Genomic DNA, 15,781 nt, shown 5'->3' on the forward strand with positions numbered 1-15,781 from the left:
GATGAGGATTTTGCTTGACTGAATCAGTGGTGAATGTCTATGTTTATTCAGGAGGGAAGTTGTTCGATGTTCCAGGCGGATGAGGTTTTACTGGAATATTCGGGGTTGAACGTCCCTCCATGCTGCGCCCAGAGCCACCGCTCAGAGCCCGGCTCTTGGTCCTGACTGCCGGCTGCTGCACTCCTACCAGAGCACCAGAGGACCTCCTTCCTCTAAATCTCCACACCATCAGCAGATTCCCTCAGCAGTGCGACCTGCGGGAGGCATCGGAACACAGCGGGTCGACTGCAGCCTCTTTTCTCCAGTAGCAAATATCAAACATGTTTGTACAGTTTTCTGGAAAGACCGTCTTTCCAGTGGTAAAATACTTCTTTAATGAATACTTTTGCTCCTCCATCAGGAGCAAAACCTGCTTCAAGGTAACAAAAGTGTGTTGGCAGGGTAAAGGAAGAGTGACTGGGGACTTGAATTTGCTGTAAACAAGGATGAAGACAGAGAAATGAAAGAAGGGACGGAATCAGCCTCAGAGGAAGGGCTGTGTTCGTTTCTCTGGTAATTTTCCACAGCGTGAAACATTGTTATCAGTGTCTTATCATGAGGGTGGAGCTGGGTTTGTCTGAGGAGGAGGAGGAGGACGACCATCCCTGAAACATTAACTTTGTTTATGGACACTTAGCATCATGACAGTCGCATCGTGCAATTTTACAATAACAACAAAGTGATGAGATCTATTTAGCAGCTTGCATGCTGCAGATGACACGGATCAGACGTTTTTTGAAATAAAAAACAACCACGTGACCCTAAACATCTTCAACATGAATCATATTTGTTTGTAAAACTATAAAACAATGACACAATTTGGCAGAATTGTGACCTTTGTAACTCTCATTTAAAATTTTCCATTTCCGTGCAAAAAAAAACACGAATCAGATGTGAAGTGAGGGGGGGGGGGGGTGTTTCTGAGGAGGGCGGGGCCTCTGCTTCTCAGAAATATGTTCTTACAAACCAAAACACAAGACAAACACAATTTGGAGGCGTTTTGTTTTCCAAGTGAGGAGAAGCTTTGTTCTTCGACCCTGTGGCCACGTTTGTCCTGGCGTGTTCCAAACTGTTAAACAGTGTAACGGTCGGCGACCGAGGCTGCTCTGAGGTCAGTGACTTGGTCAAGGGCAGCAGTAGGAGGGTTCCTGATAGCTAACATGTAATACCTAAACCAGACAGACACACAAACACCAGGAGAAAAACAAACACGGTCACCCCTCTACTGTGTCTTTTGAGGACAAAAACTGTGCGAAAAGAAGAAAGTAGACACGCACGGAGTGTCTTTCAAATCTGACAAGCTGTCAATTAAATGTCAATAAATGTAGTGAGTGATGGATGAAAACCCCAGGAGAGAACGTCCCTCGTGACTCATCAGGTCCAGAACCATCGCACAACCTTCTCAGGCCTCCACCGTTAAAGAGATTTAAGCAGGAAAAGAAATCCCACCCCGACGAAGCAGGTGACACTTCACGATTGAGTTAATGATTGAGTTAACGATTGAGTTAACGATTGAGTTAATGAACATTTCTGATCGCTGTTTTCTAAAGAATGATTTGAATGTTTGTCATAGTTTGGTGTCAGGCACATGTTGATAGCTGTGTGTGGAGAGACCCGGAGACCCGGAGAGAACTTCTGATGGTTTGCCTCGATTCCAGAGCCAACAGTTAGTGATGGTTGCTGGATGGTAAATTGTGTACTCTTTCTTTGATTGTGTACAGGAAGTCTCAGGGAACGCAGGGTTGTGACACGTGCCTCCTGACGTGAAAACGTCATGGAAATTTACGGGTGCAAATATGTCTGAAGGGCTGAATGAGACCAGGAGGGTCCCGGTTCTGGGGGGGGGGGGGGGGGGGGGGGGGTATTTTTCTGTCCTCATGGCTCATTTCCATGGCCGCCTCCCATTGGCTGCTGCTGCCTTCTCCCTCAGCACAGCTCAGTCCTGATTGGCCCTTCAGATCACATCCCGGCTCTGATTGGTCACTGAATTCAACCTGCTGCGGGCTCTCTAATCATAGCAGGCACAAACACACACACACACAAACACACACACACACCAACATAAACTCATCTGCTCGCTGCATTCCTCAGTTCGGAGGTTCGTTTCTGCTCCTCGGAGTCACTGAGCTGGTCGGCCTGGCAGCAGGGAGTCGCGGGGGAGATGCAGTCCTCCAAGAGCTTTCGGATGGATGATTTCATCGCGGGATGGATCGGCGGTGAGTGAGTCGTCAGCAGGCTGTTGTGTAGTGAGGGGCTCCGGTGGGTCGGGGGTCATGGTGTTTTGGGGTGGGGGGGCTGCAGGGCTCGGTGGGCCCTCGCGTGCTGGTGGTGTTTTTTTACTGAATCAAGATGAAACAGGAGGTTGAAAAGTGGCCAGATGCATGTTGAACAATAGCGGGTGTGCGGACCTGAGCCGGCGGGGTGTTGAGTGTCCACTAGGGGCGCTGCTGCTGCAGGAGTGGAACACGTCAACAAAAGCCCCTCACCCAGGGGTCATGTTGCTGCTCTGCTGCAGGGCTCCAAAAGAAAAGAAGCCAGTTTACATCCAGAGCACCAATCAACCCAGGCAGACCTCAGGGGCTGCTGCTCCACACCGGTGACAGTGAAACGAGCCGACTGGCTCAGTGAGGAGCTTCAGCCTTGATTTCACCTCTGAGGCTAAGAGAGAAGTTGACGGAAACACAGCCGAGAGAACAAATGTGAACTGAATAATCCAGTGAACCTCAGCTGTGCGTCGTCCTGAGCAGGAATGAGGAAACCCACAGTTTTGAGGCCATGATGGAGTAAACTCACGTATTTTAGTCCAGGAAGTCCAACTTGGTACCTCAGTTGAGTTGTTTGAGGCTCTAAGACGGAGCTGGCTCCCTTGACTCAAGTCATCCGCCGCCACAATCAGATTCAAATGCATCCGTGACAAAATGTAGAGTCAGTGAGTCTTTATTTATTTATGCGAGAAAACTGGCGGAACAGCAAGTGCAGTTGAGGTGGAGCAGAGGAGAACCCCCCCGGCCTCGTATTTGATCATTGACAAACGGGACTCCAGAAAAAGCCGGATGAGGAAGCGCTAAATAAATATGTTGCTTAATCGAGTCGGGTCATGGAGTATTGACTGATGTTCTGGCCCTGGATGGTCTGACGGGTCATCCAGGCCGCGCGGCGGAGTCCTGATTCTAAGTATCTTGTGGGGAAGCTTTTGTGCTGCACCATTACACCAACCAACCCAAAACCAGGAATCCAGTTTTTTAATTCTGATGGGAACAAACGTTTAAGTGGACGAACGCCAGGCTGGGATTCTGGGTTCGCATCGCTGCTTGACACTAAAAATCGGGGGCGGGCCATGGGGTGTGATGTCACAGAGACTCTCTGACTTTGATCTCCGTCTTCCTGTCAACTTCTTCAGAGGCGTCTGAGCTTTGTAGTCTGTCATGTCTGTCATCTCAGTGCAGACTTCAGAGGCAGCGCCCCCTTGAGGCAGCGGCCGGGCACACGACAGGATGGCAGGAACGTTCTCTCAGAGATTTCTTGTTCTCATGGTTGGATCTGGGATCAATGATACTTGTGTCAAAAAATATCATTGTCCTCCTCGACTGAGGTCAAGAGTCCGGTTCGCTGTGCGGCACTCGACCAGCTGAAACGCTCTCCTTCTGCTCGGCCTGTTCAACCAACAGCAGCAGCTGGAGTGAAACTGGCAACAGCAGAATGCAAATGTCTACCTCAGGTTCAAACGTCTACTGAGTCTTAGAGTTTCCAGTTTAAAGATTCTCTCTCGTGTGGATGCTGAGTTCAGACGTTCTCTTCCTGTCGACTGGCGGGTTGCTTCCTGGCACTGTATGTTGTATAAGTCGCCATGTGTCGTGCTCTGTTTGTGCTGGACGGGTATTAAGAGCTGATGGGACACGGCGTGCTGGGAACTCGGGGTTAATGAGGTCACAATGGCTTATTTGTCCCGGGGCCCCATGGTGGTAGCACCCAGGCCAGCCTCCTTTCACACGTCGCCCCCTGGAGGATCAGAACGACTCTCAGGCGTGTTTATGCATCTTTTGTTTACGTGGAATCTTTGTCTGTGACATCATAAAACTTTTTAATAAACGGAACGACTTTCCTCAGGAATGGGGGCTAATAGAGCTGACTCTCTCTCTCTGTCTCTCTCTCTCTCTCTCTTCTCTGGTTGCAGGAGCCTCCAGTGTGGTTGTGGGTCACCCGCTTGACACAGTCAAGGTAAATCTGACCACCTGCCCTCTCCCTCCTGAGGGGTTCATCGCCCTTCTACCATCTAAACTCTTCTCCTGTCGTAACTTCGTGTTTGAGTCAACGCCGGGGGGGGGGGGGGTCTTTGGCTGTTTATGACCCTGTTTGATTTCTTTTGTTCAGACGCGTCTCCAGGCTGGAAAAGGCTACAAGAACACATTCCACTGTGTTCTCACCATCTACAGGAAGGAAACGGTGAGCATGAAGCACCTTCGACCAGCCGCTCACTCTGAAAACACGAAGAAAGAGCTGGAGGTCTCCACAGCCAGCAGACAGGAACGTGCCATTCAAAACAAAAACGGCTCTGACCTTTGACCTCTCTGTAAAACATATCGGCCTATCATGGGCACAGATTTTCTTCTGTACGCTGATATTAAAAAACATGTAACAGCACATAAAATGCAGAAAGCGATGACAGTAGTGATTTAGAAACGGTGTCACGTAGTGAGTCCAGCAGGGGGAGCTCCAGCTCCTCCGCCTTGTGTATCGCTATTTTATTTTGTCATAATTGAGCATTCCTGAAATGGTCATTTAAGACAGTGTTGAATATTCTGTAATAAAGTGAGTTATTTGTTTAATTAGCCTTCTACTTCTACATGGTCACACGACTTCAGACCCGGAGCCCAGTGAACAGAAACGGGCTCCATTTTCAGTCCAGCACCAACGTTCACCACCGTGACGCCGCATCGCTAATCAGTGACTCTAAAATCACATCAGGCTCAGAAGTCGTCCCGAGCTCCTGGGGTTTTTTTCTAGAAGATTAAAGTGAGGCGGTGGAGAGGAAACATGAGTTGTGAGGGAGTCCTTAAAGTCACAGAAAAACCTGGGAAAGTCATGAAATCTTAAAATGGCCGCTCCCAGACACACGCACACCTGCATCAGTCAGAAGAGAAACCAGATCATTCGGTTCCTTCCCTCAGCAGTCAGATGGTTCCAACATCTGTGCTGAAGAGTAAATATTTGTGACCTGCCCCGCCCCCCTCCAGCCCCCGTCCCCACCCCCCTGCCAGCACGCCGTCCAGAACTTCAGCTACGTGGCCCTGAGCTTCCTCCGGCCTGAATAGTTTGACGTTTTATTGTCTCTTCCTGCAGCTGAATGTGTTTTTCATTGGTTCTGTTGCTGGGCTCTGTTGTTCTGTCTCTCCCAGGCTGTGGGATTCTTTAAGGGCATGTCGTTCCCGCTGGCCAGCATCACCCTCTACAACTCTGTGGTCTTTGGCTTCTTCAGCAACACACAGAGGTTCATTAGCAAGTATCGCTATGGTGATGGGCGGCATCCTTGCGGCATGCTGGATCTGACAGTGGCCAGCATGCTGACGGGCTTGATGTCGGTGGGCCTGGGGGCCCCCGTGGACCTGGTCAAGATCAGACTGCAAATGCAGACGCAGGCGGTGCTCTCAGGTACATCGGGACGGTTCCTTCGTCTGTTTGGGGTTTTGTTTGTTTCCTTTAGAGCAGCAGAGCGAAGAAAAACCACACACTCTCACTATGTGGTGTGTGTGAGGGTGTGTATCCAACTGTTTTCTAGACACACACACACACACACACACACACACAGACAGACTTCTGTCTGTAAGTCCCAGATCTTTGGCAGAAAGCTCTCCAGGACAGGCCAACAAGACATGCCGTTCTAATCACGGTGGATGTCTTTTTGATTCCCGTGGTGCAAGATATTCTGAAACCAACAAAACCAGCAAACAAACAAAGTTATGAAACCAACAAAACCAGGAAACAAACAACACCATAAAAGAATCCAGGACCCGCCTCTTCTCTGACTTGGCTGGTTCTGGATCTGGTGAAAGTGAGGTACCCAACCCCCCCACCAAAGCTTTCTAGCTGTGACATCACATTAATCTCAGGATTTCAGGCTTTCTTCTCATGCTAGAATCAATTGCAGAGACTGTTTTGCTGCTTTTACGCGTTGAACCCCCATAACGAACCTTATGGACCTCATCAATCTTTTGTATTCGTTACAGCTGCTACATAGTGGCGTTCCTGTCATTAGGGTTAGTCGTTCGTTTTCTTTACATACTGAAATTAATGTCGTTATAAAAGTGAGAAAAATAGGACTGAAATTCTGATGATTGGTTGATGTAAATCACCGTGTTTGAAAGCATTAGTGCAGGATGTCAGGAGGTCGCCTTCTGGTCGCACTTGTTTGAACTTTGAACCCCGAGGTGAGCGTGCACGTGGAACAATGATTACTTTTACCTGTTTATGGCCTGTCGTTAGCTCGTCTGTTTATGTCAGAATAATCTAGTAACTCATTGCTGTGGTACTCGTGACCTCCGACCTCCATTCACCCAAACTGTGTCCACGAGGCCGTTAGCAGCCGCTCAGTTCATTGAGACGCAACAGATTTTAGTTAAAGAGGCAGTAAAATGGTGCTTGGTGGCAGAAATCATTTGTTCGGAAGTTTATGGAACATGGAAGTTTTTCTTTGATGTGATGCCAAGCATCCGCTTGTTGCATGCACCTGTCAATCATCTCTGATTGCCTCTTGCCTCCAGAGAACCTCCAGCTAGCCGGCAACGTCTCCACGGGCACCAACATCGACCTGCGCTCCGTCCACATGCCCAACCAGAGACTCTACCGGGGCCCCATCCACTGCATCAGCAGCATCCTACAGACCGAGGGCCTCCAGGGTCTGTACAGGGGGGCCGGGGCTATGATCTTGAGGGACGTCCCAGGATACACACTCTACTTCATCCCCTATTCCATCTTCTGTGACCTCCTGAAGCCGGACGCCACATCCAGCCCCAACCCCTGCTCCATCTGGCTGGCCGGGGGCCTCGCAGGTGAGAGTGGGTTCCAGGAAGGAACCAAGAGGAAGGAAACAGGGACACGCTTTAGTCAGCGCTGTCTGAGCTCGGTATGTCCGTAGGAGGGACACCATATGACATCACCGCAGGAGGGGCATTCATCACGAGCTTCGGCTGAAAAACTGTGTTTGGTTGAGACCGGTAGGAGTGGAGGAAGGAAGACGAGCAAACACCAGATCCGACTGTTGAGTGGGACATCAAGTCAGCTGACAGATTGGTCTCATTCAGGTTTTAAAGTAAATAAGATTCTTTTCTCTCGAGGGACCTGCTGGGCCAGTGATGTGGTTAACATCCATGCAGATCTTTGATGGCTCGTTTCATGCGTGGAGTTGTTTTTCTGAACTGATTACACACGTGATGATGCTCGCTCCAGGAGAGTGTTGAGGGTGACCCTGCTCGCCTGGCGTGGCAGCGGTGGCGGTTCACGAGCAGTCCCAGCATGTTTGAGTGACAGACGGAGCAGAGCGATGAGCTGTGGCTCGTAAACGCCTCCACCAGTGCGTCATGATGGAGCTAATTAGTTAACGGCTGTAATTATCCAACACAGGTTTCCATGTTTGAACAGCACGTTGGCTTCCAGTCAGAGTCTCCCGGCTCTGTCAGCTCCCACATGTTTGGAGTTTGTTTTTTTATATAACTGATTGATTCCAGGGGCCGGCGTGGCTCAGAGGTAGAGTGGCCGTCTAGCAACTGAAGGATCGCTGGTTCGATCCCCACTTCCCCTGGTGACCATCTCCAAGTGTCCTTGAGCAAGATACTGAATTCCTGATTGCTCTTGATGGCCCTGCAACTGGTGACGCATTCAGGGTGAACCCCACCTCTCACCCAATGCCAGCTGGGATAGCCCCCCCCTCTCCCCCGTGACCCTTAACAGATAAGCAGTATAGAAAATGGATGGATGGATTATGGATGGATGATTGATTCCAGTTTTCTAAGTACTTCCTTTCTCATGTAGCAGCAACAGCTGCCAACAGTTACCAGGAAGTTTAAAAGTGTTTCTCAGCGCAGCGACAGGAAATGTTTTCAGATGAGGAGAAATCTGCATTTCTGACTGGTGAGTTTATTTGTTCTTTCTTGTGAAAGAAACTCGGTGTTTGAATTGAAGTGAAATGGCTCTGAGGAGCTTTCACTCTACTTCTCTTGACCTTCTTAACTTCTTCTGATCTTCATTTGAAACGGATCGAGAAAGATTCTCATCGGCCGACTGAAAACCTGCAGCGTCGCAGCTCCTCTCAGCTGTGTTTACTGGAGCCGTGAGCTCTGCTGGGCTCCTGTCGAGTGGGTCTCAGAGTGCATGCTGGATCTCATGCTTAAAGGACCAGCCAGCTGGGAGGCTCGTGTAGTGGAATTCCTTCTAACTGTGCAGAGATGTGGGTCAGGGGCGGTTTGGCCCGGTGAGCTGTGTGCGTGGAGGAGGGACGGGAAAGTGTGATTTGGAAATTCTTGAGAGGCGCTAGTAGAGTCGATTGCAGACTTCGGCAGCGAGCACGTGACGGAGTGAAAACGTGCTGAGGAGAAATGTAAAATCAGCTGTTGGCTATAAATCACTGAGGCCTGGATGTGGATACCCTGCAATCAATCAGACACATGAAGAAGAATAAACAGCACCTCTGAGCAAGTCAGGCCTCTGAGTGGAACCTCAGTCCGGCCTGAACAGCCACGTTAACACTTTATGAACGCAGTGCCTGCTGACATGGTCGCGTTTCCCTCACAACCAACCACTCCCTCTTTTCATGATTGTTTTATTGAACATTTATTTTGCATTGCAACTGAAGATTTCATTCACAAACACAAACCTCTTCTGCTTCAGGGTCCATCTCCTGGGTCACGGCCACGCCAGCCGACGTGGTGAAGAGCCGGATGCAGGCCGACGCGCAACTGCAGAGGAAGTACAAGGGGATCCTACAATGCATCATCCACAGCTACAAGACGGAGGGAGCACAGGTGAGAACCACAGGCTCCCAGTCGAAGCATGAGGGTGGGGGGCCTCAGAGCGTCCGTGCGACTCCATCAACTGGGACTCGTCCAGAAATCCCTAAAGATGGATCCCACCAAAGCTGGTCAGGAAGGATAGAGCTGGATGATGGCGGTTGACATACAACTCACGGATCCCTGGAACTCAGGCCTGGGACCAATTAGTTCAGGTGTAACAGCACTAGTCCGGGCTGTCCTGCTGTCACATAGAGCATCAGAATGAGTCCTGGTACCCCGAAATAAGTTTGTGTTGTAGAACGTCTGGTTCCTTGGTCTCTGATTCAACGAGTTTGGCTTGAAATTCCTGGAAAAGTCTCAGTGGTCAGCAGCAGTTTCATATTTTGTTAGTTTTTTTCGATGTAAATATCACACTGGAGAGTCACTGCGCTACTCCCTCTGGCCTGGAGATGAGAACTCCCTCTGTGCTGCAGATACATTGTAGTATCACATGAGACAGTCTGCATTCAGAGTATTTAGATAAAAACTTCGGTCTGCAGACTGATTTCTGCTCATTGCCCCAACGGAGCTGAGCTTCGTCCTTTGTAGCACCGTCAACTACTTTGATCAGAACTGATCCTATTGACGATTCTGTGGCGGTGGCGGTGGCGGTAGCGGTGGCGGGTGTAGCGCTTCAGAGCAACACGAGGAAGAAAGTTACAGAGACACCAAAGAAATGCATCTACAGTAGGACGGACGAGTGAGAGAAACCAGTTTCCAGGAAATGCATCTGAGGTCTCGGTCCAGAAGAATGCAGACAGAGGAAACTGATGCTCAACTGATACACGAGCCGGGCTGCAGGCCGCATGGGGAGGGCATGTTTTTAAGTAGATGGTCGTTTCATATCAGGGTCCATAATTGCCAAAATGTTGTTTTACTTATTACAAATGTTTTAAATGTCCTCGAAACTCATCAGATGAAAAAATATGGTTTGGTGAAATGAGAGGAAACTGACTGGATGAGAGTCAAAGTGAATTCTCAGAATTCAAATCCCCTGGAGTGTTCCAGAACCGTGTGATTCTGCCATTGGACCACAGATCAGAACCAGAACAACCATGCATGCAGCAGGAAGAACGAAACCAGATGAGAACCATTGTTCTTTCAAAAAAAACAATTCCAGGCTACAAAAGCCAATAGTGAGGTTTCACTCAAGGTTCCATTCGTGTCATCACGCCAGAGGTTATACAAGGTGGAGTTCAGGTCTGCAGGGAATGGAACAGCCTCACTTACAAACCTGAAGGTCATGTGATCAATAGGAGAAGGTCACTTGTGTTCAGAGGAAGTGAACTGGACGGCAGTTGCTAGCCGGATCAATAAGTCGGAGTATTACAGGAGAATTTCCCCTGAAGCCAGTAGATAGCACCCCCCCTCCCTCCATCTTGCCTCTGCTGTCATGCGTTGAAGAGTCATGGAGGCCTGGAAGCGCGGCTGCTACAGGAAATACAAGCGTAGCCATAAAAAAAACTGGGCCTCAGGTGAGATTACAGGAGGATGAGGAGCAGATGCACGGCTGAACGCCGCAGAGCAGCAATGAGATGCTTTTCATGCTAAAACTGAAAACTTGATTCATTGATTTTGTGCTCCTCTGTCAGGTTGTTGGCTTCTCAAAACTGGCAGATCAAATGCTGAAGTACCAGGATTTGCTTAAATCCACTAGCTGGAGGAGCAGGAGTCTGTGCTGAGGTGAACCCAGAGAACATTTACCCCAGCATGGATCGCTGCACCTCCCCACCAGCTGGAAGATCAGCTGAAACACCAACAGCAAGGAAACAGAGGCACTGCATGGCGTCGCTTCTTTATTGGTGATGTGCGTTGTAGCAGCGCTGTGGCGTCACCAGCAGCAGGCTCAAGGTGGAGCTCGTTCTGGTCTCTGCCTCACGCCTCTCGCCTGTCCCCTGCCAGCGCTCCGTCTGTGGGGCTCTGGCTGTAGGTCGAAGGCGGCATGGAGCGTCTGCTCTCCTCGCTGTGAGTCGTTAGTTGTGAGCCCTGTGTGTCAGCTGCTGGAGGCAACCTGGATACAGGTGCAGCGGTTAGTGGTGGAGCTGGAAGCACTGAGAGGAGGATACTGTGACTGTTGACTAGTTTCTCTGCCGTGTAAGCGGACTCGTTGGTATGGCGGTCTGTGGAGCCGCGCTACAGGGCAGCTCAGGTAACCGCTCTCTACCTTCAACACCGAGCCTGCCGCGTTGAGTCCTTCTGGCTCCAGAGCTCAAGACTCCTGTTAGTGAGCGCTTGAAAGACGAAACACACTGAAGTATCACTTTAAGATCTGGCCAGAGGCCAAAATGTAAACTGGAGTCTGTGGGTTCAGGCTAGTCAGGGCTAGGAGCTGATTAGCTTAGCTCATGTTAGCATATATTCTTCAATATAAAAAGCAAACTGATGTCTGCTTTTCTCTCTGTGCAGGTTTTCTTTCGTGGTGCATCGGTGAACGCGATTCGAGGCTTTCCGATGAGCGCCACCATGTTCCTGACCTACGAACTCTCCCTGCAGTTCTTCAGGAGTCTGTAGGATGAAGGCAGATTCGGGTGGTGAAGGAACTGTTCTGTCTCTCAGTGAGTTGTGAGGAGGGACTGGTGGCTGGACTCAGTAGTGATGGGCTTCCCTGGGAGGTGGGGAAGCATCAGGACATGGCAGCCACCACGTGGTCCTGAGGAGGAAACTTCTGTGGAGACGCAACGTGTTTGTGCTAGTAGCATTTTGAGCTACCGTATGTTTGAGTGACAGTCTCAGATATGAAGTGTGTGAGTGCCAAAAGGGTCTGAGGTGGGATGCAACCAGGGACGATCATAAACCAGGAGAAGCCAACACCTCAGCAGCTGAGGTAGATGCTAACTGGTCTTGTCCGTCATGGCTGTCCCCAAATGCTTGACCTGGTCTCTGAAAACCCGTTCTGGGGCGTGTCCCTGTTCGTTTTAGCTGCCTTACAGCCTCAAATAGAACAAAAATACAACAAAATCAGCATCCAGCGCTCATACCAGCAGCTTCCTGCCTGGTTTGAGAGCATTTTACAAAATAAAATGACTCAGAGCGAATTTTGATTTGCCCGTAATCAAGAAGAACTATTTATGTCAAAAATGCTTCTTATTGACCGTCACGCTTCACGTTGTAAGTGGGATGTTGTGGGTACAACAATGGTGAATTCACTGCGTTGGGGAACGAAATACTACCGAGACCGGACGCAGCCAGTGACAGGAAATATTCATGTTGCCTTTTACTTGAAGTTGAATGAAGTACACCCAAGCCCTGCATGAAATCAACATTAAAATAAATATATTGTTAATAAATAAATAAATAGCAGTCAAGTTCAAAAATCATACCTATATGAACGATTTAGTCAGCACAGGTCATCAGTCCCACAAATAACCAGCACGCCCACCGCCCCCAACCAGCACCAGTCACCTGGCGTCCTCATGGGGGAGGACGTGCTGCAGCGCCCGAGGCTTCCCTATGTGATGCAGCGTGAGCGTCATGTCAACATGAATATTTCACCAGTTAACTAATTTAGTTTTATCAAATCTTCATGAACGATTTTTCTAAAGTTCACACTAAGCAACTTCCTGTCAGGAATCTTGAAGTCGTCGTGTTTACATGGCCGAGTATCAGTCACCAGGATGCGTCCCGTCTGCTCTCTTTGGTCTCAAACTCTCACTTTTACTCACCAAAACAGATGGGAAACAGTTTTGTACCAAGAATGGATGAAAAACTGGGCAGCAACGGTAGCCAGCAGGGCCCAACGGTAGCCAGCAGAGCCCAACGGTAGCCAGCAGGGCCCAACGGTAGCCAGCAGGGCCCAACGGTAGCCAGCAGGGCCCGATGTGCCACTAAACCCCGACCCACCACCTTTCTAACGTTTCACGCTGCACGTGTGCATGGTTTTTAAACAAGGCGACTGACGCCTTTCTCACCTCAAGTAGACGAGTTATGCGTCTGAAACCAGAAGTGCCTGAAGTGGGCCTCAAATGGTCACCTTCACGTGTGTTGTGTTTACATCCGTGCAGAGCGGAACTGAAAATATCAGCACCCACTGCACGCTTTGAGAGATGGAGTGCAGCTAAACCAGTTTCCATGGCAGGCAAAAGCCGGATGGATGGATGGGAGCACCTGGTGCTGGTACCGGAGGCGCTAGCCTCCTTGCTAGCACATCCATGCATGGGTTCCAGTACCGTGCTGATGGCAATGGCACCACAAGGCGCTCTGGATGATTTTTGTCTGGAAAATCGAGACTAAAATATTGTAGTGTGAACAAATATCTAGGATGAAGAAATATGTTGAAAGCTGGCGTGAACGCACCTTTGAAAGCTGTGACATTTTTCCACACGGATGTGAATTTTAATATTTTTGTTGGTGTCTTCTTGATCAGTCTGTGTTTATTTGCTGTTTTCTTGTTTGTACCTGAATCAAAAAGATGCAACTGGTATTGTTTCACCTAATTGAGCTGGACGGGATCCAGTGAGCTGGAAGTCCTGCGTTGTGCTCAAAAGTCACGGTGAGCGTTTCCGGCGCGTACGTGAGTCCCATGTTACCCTCCTCTTGTACATGTTTGTGTGTTTCTTATATTAAGAAAAGTTTACATGTTAATTTTAACTTTATATTAACATAAGCACAAGTTTATCATAGCAGAATGCAGCACAGTTACATGATTGCTTTTTCGCATCAGCAGCTTTGATATTAAAGCAGGTGAGCATAGCATAGCACAAATGAGGTTTCATTCTAAAATGAGATATTCACTTTTTGAAATCGATACTCAGGCAGCGTGATTGTTTTTACAGATCTAAAGAATTGAAGGGACACATGTTTGAATATATTGATCAGTTTTCACGTCTTCCTCCTCGTGGAACGAAGAGCTCGGCAGAGACGTCGGCGCTCGCCGTCAGACTTGTATAGTTTCATTTGAAATGTTGTTTTCTTCTGATGAAAGTACTTGTTGAGATGTCAACTACCATTCCTGGTGGTGGAGAGACACGAGTGTCTAACTGTACATAAATAAAGCTCATACACACATCGCCGGGCCTGCTGCTTCTCTGCGTCTGCTCCTCTCAGAATAACAACTCGTGACAGCGAGTCATGTGATCTGGAGTGATGGTCAGATAATGATGTTGACACATGTTGCAGTTCAGAGTTGATTGTAGCAGCGCCTGATTGGAGGAGGTGGGGATCTGTTGGCTGCGCTCCTGCAGACAGCTGATAAGAGTCTGAGACGACAGGGTTCACTGCTGCACTCACCTGACGCGGACTGCAATGGTGTACAGTGACAACTAGATGGCGGTGTTTCACAGCTTCCATTCAGGCAGCTGTTTTTTTTAATCTGATCCTGTTTCTGCGTTCAAAGCGTCCAAAGAAATCTGAGAAAGAATCAGAAGTATCAGGCTTTTTATTGCCCTTTGATTCCATTTTAGCAGGTGGAAATGTAAAAATCTGGTGATTTGTCTTTGTGATTTTTGTTTTTGTAGTCTTTCATTTGTGTCATTTGCATTTCATGGCCACAGCTGTAGCATAGCAACACAAAGCAGAAAATGTGGCAAAATATCAGCAGTAAACAACAACAAACCAAAGGATGATCATGTATGACACAAAGAGAAAATATCTCTCAAGACATCAACTTAAATGTTGCGTTTTACGGTTTGCATCCAAAGCAAAGCAGCTCTCAGCGTCTGCATCTGGGGCCGAGGAGAATGTGGTCGTTGTGACCAAGAGGTGGCGCTGGCGTTCCACTGCAGATCCACCAAAACCAAACACACACCAGGTTTAAGATCAGCGGCTCTGCAAACATTGAGATGATCTCAGCAATTATTGGAGAAAATCCCCATTTTTAGGCCAAGCAGAAGAGGGTGACACCAGACAAAACTGAGAACACTGGGCTTCAGCAGCCTGAAACTCGGTGGGCCTTTATTAGCCCTCAGTCTAGTCTTACAGACAGGGAGCAGAGCCTGATGGTTATGTCTTTATTTTCAGATTCAGATCTGTAGCTCCTCCCCCTGAACTATCGTCAATCACTTCAGTCTTATAAGGGAGAAACAACAGACATCAACGATAGGGAGGAAGGAGCAGCACCCTGTCTGTAAGACTAAATCGAGGGCAAACTCTTTCCATGGTTGAGGCCCAAGAAGACACCTGCACCTGTCAGCCTGTCACCATGGCTTCCTGCCTCCGTCCTCAGCTGTGCTGAAGGTGAAACATCAGCTCGCCGGCCTTCGCTCAGATGATCAATAATCCACTGCATCCCACTGATCGGCCGTGCTCAGATGTGCTTGGGGATGCTGGTCACTCCATTCACATGCTAATGCTTTCAGACAACCCGCACGTGTGTGTGTGTGTGTGTGTGTGTGTGTGTGTGTGTGTGTGTGTGTGTGTGTGTGTGTGTGTGTGTGTGTGTGTGTGTGTGTGTGAGATAATCAGACCCACCTGTCCATTTGCTGCAGTCAGACTGAATTAGTCTGAGGATCTGTTAAAGGGCACTTCCGCCTCCTGGTAATTGCAGCGCTGCATTGACTGGACTCTCCTCATTGATTCCTAGTGTATCGGTGAGATGAGACTTCAGTGCTCTGTCACACCCGCGGTTTCCTGGTTGTTGACCAAAATGCTGTAATTTACCAGGAGAACAGTCACCACCAATCACCTTCTCCTGGTTCTACCGCATTTGAAACGGAACAGCGGCTGTCAGCACGTTGTCATTTTCACCGCAGCTCACAGGTTCAGTT

General features: G+C 48.9%; 1 protein-coding gene across 2 annotated transcripts; it reads left to right on the forward strand.

Moving 5' to 3' along the window:
* The first annotated feature begins 2,055 nt into the window (after positions 1-2,055).
* On the forward strand, positions 2,056-14,086 carry slc25a48 (solute carrier family 25 member 48). 2 transcript variants are annotated; one of them, XM_086222349.1, is made up of 7 exons: positions 2,056-2,255; positions 4,214-4,257; positions 4,411-4,482; positions 5,436-5,688; positions 6,798-7,085; positions 8,920-9,053; positions 11,487-14,086. In XM_086222349.1, the coding sequence occupies exons 1-7, from the start codon at positions 2,201-2,203 to the stop codon at positions 11,589-11,591; spliced, it is 951 nt and encodes a 316-aa protein (XP_086078475.1). In that variant the 5' UTR covers positions 2,056-2,200; the 3' UTR covers positions 11,592-14,086. The 2 variants fall into 2 exon arrangements, with proteins under 2 accessions (XP_086078475.1, XP_086078474.1); XM_086222348.1 differs by lacking the exon at positions 2,056-2,255 and adding an exon at positions 3,514-4,062.
* Positions 14,087-15,781: the final 1,695 nt, after the last annotated feature.

The sequence above is a fragment of the Aulostomus chinensis genome, chromosome 13 (assembly GCF_037954235.1).
Source record: "Aulostomus chinensis isolate RoL2024-O1b breed Wild chromosome 13, RoL_Achi_v1.0, whole genome shotgun sequence".
Taxonomy (NCBI): Eukaryota; Metazoa; Chordata; class Actinopteri; order Syngnathiformes; family Aulostomidae; genus Aulostomus; species Aulostomus chinensis.